The following is a 6,000-nucleotide window of genomic DNA, read 5'->3' as shown; positions in this document are numbered from 1 at the left end:
TCGTCCCTTTACGTGGGAGTCGCGGAAAGTTACTCTCAAATCAGAGCTGGTGTTCCAACATGCGCCAGCTTGATCGTAGTTTGTTGATAAGGCTGCTGCAGTTAGCTACGATATATTTTTACCTTCATTTGGCTTGTGACCGGGTGACTTTTAGTTCGTTTTACAAAGTCTCTTTCGGGCATTTCTATTCGCGGAAATCAGAAAACTAACCAGAGGCTGTGATTTTGACTTGAATATCGTAATCTTTGTCCCAAATTTCCCCAGTTTTGGCTATGTTAGTGTAGTCTAGTGAGGATACTCTCCTGTTATCTCTGATTCAATATGTTGAGATGATACGGTGTATTATACTAGATTCTAGGGATGTTTTGTATTTTGCTCTCGTAATTTTTTTAAGGCTAAGCGTTGTTCTGCGTTTATGTAACTAGAATCTATTTTCCTACTATAGAATCTACTCTCTTTTCTATTGTAAAATTTAGTCTAAAATAATTAGATTCTATTCGTTTAGAATAAAATCTAAGGAGCATGAGAGCAAAACATTCTAGAGTATGAGAGTAGTTAGATAGCTTTTGGGAGGCATGAGAGTAATTTGTCGTGTAATATGATCTAATTGTTTCGATCAGGCCGTTGAGATTATATAAAGATCATATAATCATACCCAGAAACACTTCGGATATTTATTTTATCTTGCAAGACACCACCAGGTGGATATCCGTTCAAATGCCCCGTTCAAATACCAGGGCAAACCGACTCAGTGCATATCCCTGATGTTGTTATATTATAAGATGGCAAATATTGATAATTTTGTCAAAATAAGGTTCACTACTTGTTAACTGAACTAATGAGGCGAAAGAAGACTGATTTCTTCGAAATAGTATGCTGTCGTGTACGGAGAAACAATGCTAAATACTGAAATATCTATCTCCAACAAAACCTAAGCTTCAAACTCTCTCCCATCTTGCCACGCCCTTAACTTATCGTCTACATGTTCATTTCAAATCTCCTACTCGTTCTAATTCTCTCTCCAAACTTTACCAGCAATAATGGTATGGGGACAAATGCCAGTGCAATAAAGCCCAAAACTGAGCTGCCCCATCCTAGCCCAAGTTTGCCGTATAGGGGCGGCCCGGCTAAAGGAAGCACCGTACCCGCCACATTTCGTAATACTATCATAGCTGCCATGGCGGACACCGCATGCTGCGTATATGCATCCACAATATACGTGACGCAAGGAAGAGTCGTAAGTATCAACCCGCAAGATATAATTGCGGTCCCCATAATGGGGACGACGTATTGAATGTGTTTTTCGGCTGTCCATCCGTAGATGAAGAATCCGATTGGGAGAATCATACCGCCAAGAACCATAACTGGCAGTCTGTATTCCGGTTTTATCTCTCCTCCAGCTGCGGCTCGGATCGCCCATTTGTCGAGGAGGAGGTTGCAGCTGATGGCTCCAATAAACATGCCGATTCCTATCCCGATGAAGGTGAGTCCGACGGGTCCTTGTGATACGTTGAATTGTGACTCGAATACTTCGGTTAGGGTTGTCATTACTAGATATAGCCATCCATAGATAACTGCCGAATACAGAGACATAATCAGAATAATCGGAGAGAAGAGAAGCATTTTTACAGGTCTTAAAGCTGCCGTTCGGAAGACCTGGCTTTTAGAAAGATCGCTCGCGTATTTAGATCGGAGTGCCATATTTCCTGTTTCCTTTCTTAACCGGTTCGTCTTTTTTTGGAGAATCGTTACCGCGTATGTTTCTCTCAGGAACAAAAATCCTATTTGCACAACACCGGTTGCAATAGAGATGATCCAGAATGTCCAGCGCCATCCCGCAGCAGCCGTAAGATACCCTCCGATGATTGGGCCAACGATGATACCCAGTAGTGGACAAAGACTGATAAGTGATATAGCACCTCCACGCTGCTCTGGAGGAAACATGTCACCTATAGTTCCATCATTGAGTGTTGTAGATGCAACCATCAAACCACTTAAACATCGAAACGCAATGAGCATGTCGATGTTAGTACTGGTCGCTCCTCCAATCGAGAAGATGATGAAGAGGACGTTGGCTACATTGTATATAATCAGCTTTCCATAAAGCTCCGCGAGAGGCGCGATTATCAAAGGCCCGAGAATTTCGCCTAGCTCCCAGATGGATACCAGGATGGTAGAGTATAGACCGCTATTTTCATGAAAGTCTGCGAGGATTTGCGGGGCTGCGGGTGCTACGATAATGGTTCCTAGATTTCTGGAGGATTTAGTGAGGAGAAGGTGAGGGAGATTTTAGGGTTGAGACGTACACCATTAGATTCATCAGGGAAAGAATTGCTACCATGGACCATTTGTAGCGGGGAGTCCAGTTTATGGGGTTTGCGGGATCGTCTGGGCCATCGAAGTCGATGATGTTAGGGTCGGTCATGGCTTTGATAGGAGGAGCCCTTTGATCTTTGAGTTGATGGGTCGTCTGATTTAATCAGACATTTTGACTTGAGATTGCTCGAGGGTGTGGAGGGATGGATGATGAAGGGCTTTCAGATGACTTGAAGACTTCTTCTTTACAACTGCAAGTTTACTTATCATACTTAAGATCTGAGAATAAAAGTAACACAATATTCCATGTCTATATACTCGTATGAGGCAAATCTACACGGGAGATTTCTTCCAAATTCCCACCCCTCTCCCACACTTCCGGAAAAAAAAAACAGTTTCCTAACAACCCGTATCAATTTCCTCACGATATACGTATCCCCAACATATACTCCTGTTGCAACTATCCAAACCAGGAAGCTAGAAACTCGATATCGTGGAATAGATAAGGAATTTCCTTTCTGAGATATAGTTGTAGGAAATTGTAATTTGCGATGTATGTCAGACCAACCAACCAACTGCGGGTACCAACTGTTGCGAACGGTTGTGACGTGGTCGAGGTGCGGAATATTAGATATGGGATATAAGCTATAAAAGACAAATTTTTCTGAATCTCGAGAATTCTCAACAAAGGAAATAGAAGAGATAAATTGAGTACTTACTTCTCAACTCACCACACTAGCTCAATTTCTCCATCTCCCATTCTCCACACCTACATACACAACCTCCTTTATCCCAAAATGTCCCCCTTCACCGTAACCGAAGCGCACACCCGCGCCGAAATCCACACCATAGCCCTACTCATCCAAAAAGCCAACCGCACCCCCTACCGTCCCTTCGTCGCCATCCAAACACCCTCCGCTCCCGATCTCCCCACCGCGCTCACCCTCTCCCAAGACTGGTTCTGGAACAATCACACGCATACACCGGGGAGTCATTGGATTACTGTTCAGGATAGTGAGACTGGCGAGGTAGTCGGCGCGGCGAATTGGTTGGTGAATGAGAAGAATATTTTTCCGAGTCCGATGCCGAAGATTGAGGCGGGGTGGTGGCCGGAGGGGGAGGGGAGGGAGTTTGCGAATTTCGTGTTGGCACAGGCATTTAGACCGAGGATGAGTTGGATGAGGAGGGGGTGTGTGAGTAGGTTTTTTTCCTTCTTCTCTCGTTCTTTCTTTGGGAAGAAATAAGATTCTACGAGAATAGAAAGAACTAATCATGGAAATCGAACAGTCCTCAATATCCTAGCTACGCATCCCTCTTACCGTCGTCAAGGCGTAGCAACTCTCTTGATGCAATTCGGAGAGGAGAAAGCTAAAGAACTTAATCTGGAGTATGTGAATAATTTTATCAATCTTGCAGGTTTTCTTATTTACCTAATTCTATATCTCAATTTAAACCCCGAAATTTCAACCTCTTCTACATCGAAATTCTTTTTCTCCTAGCGTAGACTTTCATTTCTTTAAAAAAAAAAAATCACCTAAAGTCTCCTTTTTGCACGAAGATAAAACTAACGATACAAGATGCTGGAGTGAAGCCGAAGGCGGAGCAGGAAGAGAAGGAGCGAGATTCCTACTCGAGAAACACGGTTGGAGACCGTTACTTAAATATTGTATTTATGGAACCAAGGAAAACATGAGTGAGGAGTGGCAGGAATTATGTCATAAGTGTTTACCGCAGGAACAGTATGCTATGGTGAGTTTTATTTTACATTATTGAATTTCACTGTGCTTTTTCTTCGACCTTGGAGGTTAGGGAATTGTTGGATGATATTATGATATATTCCTTGGTCTTAGAACCCTGTTTTATATCTTGGGATATTTTTGGTCGATTGATTAGTTGATTGATTGATATGGCTTCGACTCTTCTTTTTCTCTCTCGTTTCTGGCTTTTCTGCGCGGGAACATGTAGTAACCCTTTTACCAGTGGAAACCAAAAGGAGGCGTGTGGACGGATGATACGATTTTGCCATGGGATTTGGGGGCTGAGAATTAAGTATGCTTGGTTTTGCTTTGTTCTGAATAACAGGGTTAATTCTTGATGAACAAACGCATTTCGCGGGGCGGAGGATGAGGAAAGGGGATAAGAGAAAAGGATAAGGAGGCAGAAATGCATTGATGATTTACCGAGAGCGGCGTGAAGAGGAGACGAGCGGAGTAGTGATAATGGGGTAGAGATATTTATTGTTTGTCAATTCTAGTCGCTTTCAGAGGTCTAAGTGATTAATCAATAGACATGGCCTTCTTTTAAATACGTTATGTCAGTGTGTCCGTAAACTTGGTCATAGAAATTGATTACAATAAAGTGTACAAGCTCTCAAATTCTGGAAATATTTTGATCCAACAAGTTTAAACGATTGTATTGGTTTATACCCGATTTTATAACGTGTGTTCAAAACATAACTTTTTTTAATCTAATCAACTTTTTGTTAAATTTAATACAAAAACAATTCAATTGCTTTTAATTCAATCAATATAACTTTGAATTGAAAAAACTTTATATTATAATATAGATTTCAATTAATGAAATCTATAAATAAAATTTGAATAGAATTAATCAAAAGCTTATTAAATTAAAGGTAATTGAATGAATTTCAATTTTCGAAAGTTCAAAAACCTGAAAACTATTTCAAAAATCATAATTTCATTTAATCACTTTCAATTCAATAAACTTTTGATTAATTTTATTCAAATTTTATTTATAGATTCTATTAATTGAGATCTAAATTATAATATAGAGTTTTTTGAATTTGAAGTTATATTGATTGAATTATATTTTCCAATTTTTCAATTTCGATTAGGTTATATTGAAAAAGGTGCTTTTTCTTTTGGACATATGTTATGAAATCGAGTATAAACATTACAAATATTGCGAATCTTCTAGACAATTTGCCTGGTAGTCGAATCGCGTAGGGACTCCGAAAACCCTTATATAGCCTTCCCTCCCCTCAAATTCAAATACCACAATTCCATCGCATCCGCCATTCAACTCCTGCCCGGTTTCGCCAGTCTTAAATCTGTAAGTTCTAGATTCATGATTGCATTTATAAGCTTTGCTACTATTCCCAACTCCCGCATGGGGATCTCTCAATCTACTTCGCCAGCTTCGACTTCAGATGGATGGGGAAATCCTAAATCGTGGTCAAGGAAATTTACTTCGAATATTGTGTTTTTATCTTCTTCGGTCTCGGCCAGTTACCCACTGCTAGCGTATCTAGATTTCTTTAGATTTCTATGGGTTCCAGCCGAGATACTTGAGAGTTCCTTAGTGGAGTTATGCGTAACCGGTATATAGTGTATACACTGTGTAGGGACCGTGTAAGCGAATTTATACCGTATAAGGGAACTTACACCATATAAACCTTCCCACCATCTGTATACCAATTAAGCGAATATATATCGTGTATACACCGTGTAAGGTTCGGTACACCGTGTAAGGAAAACTGCGCGTGTACAGATTCTAGTACAATAAACTTTTGGATGACCGTAAGGTTACTTTACTTTCTAAATATCGGGAATGGTTGGTGATGTCATCGTGTCGTGCTTATTTATTCACTGTAACATTATACCCGATTTAATAATTCATTTCCAAAAAAAAGAAGCGAAAGTTTGTACCTCATCAATTTTATTA

General features: G+C 40.4%; 2 protein-coding genes across 2 annotated transcripts; one reads left to right on the top strand and one right to left on the bottom strand.

Annotated features, from left to right (window-relative positions):
* Window positions 1-978: 978 nt before the first annotated feature.
* Window positions 979-2,425, bottom strand: EAE98_009362 (uncharacterized protein; the record flags this gene model as incomplete). The annotated part of the gene is made up of 2 exons (XM_038956983.1): window positions 979-2,254; window positions 2,307-2,425. The coding sequence occupies 2 exons, from the start codon at window positions 2,423-2,425 to the stop codon at window positions 979-981; spliced, it is 1,395 nt and encodes a 464-aa protein (XP_038806750.1).
* A 688-nt stretch (window positions 2,426-3,113) lies between these two features.
* On the top strand, window positions 3,114-4,419 carry EAE98_009361 (uncharacterized protein; the record flags this gene model as incomplete). Its single annotated transcript, XM_038956982.1, has 4 exons — window positions 3,114-3,513; window positions 3,604-3,703; window positions 3,894-4,065; window positions 4,297-4,419. The coding sequence occupies 4 exons, from the start codon at window positions 3,114-3,116 to the stop codon at window positions 4,363-4,365; spliced, it is 741 nt and encodes a 246-aa protein (XP_038806749.1). The 3' UTR covers window positions 4,366-4,419.
* Between the last annotated feature and the right edge of the window lie 1,581 nt (window positions 4,420-6,000).

This window comes from Botrytis deweyae (genome assembly GCF_014898535.1).
Source record: "Botrytis deweyae strain B1 chromosome Unknown BDEW_027, whole genome shotgun sequence".
Classification (NCBI taxonomy): domain Eukaryota; kingdom Fungi; phylum Ascomycota; class Leotiomycetes; order Helotiales; family Sclerotiniaceae; genus Botrytis; species Botrytis deweyae.
The sequence above is the reverse complement of the archived record's forward strand: the minus strand, read 5'-3'. Positions and strand labels throughout refer to the sequence as shown.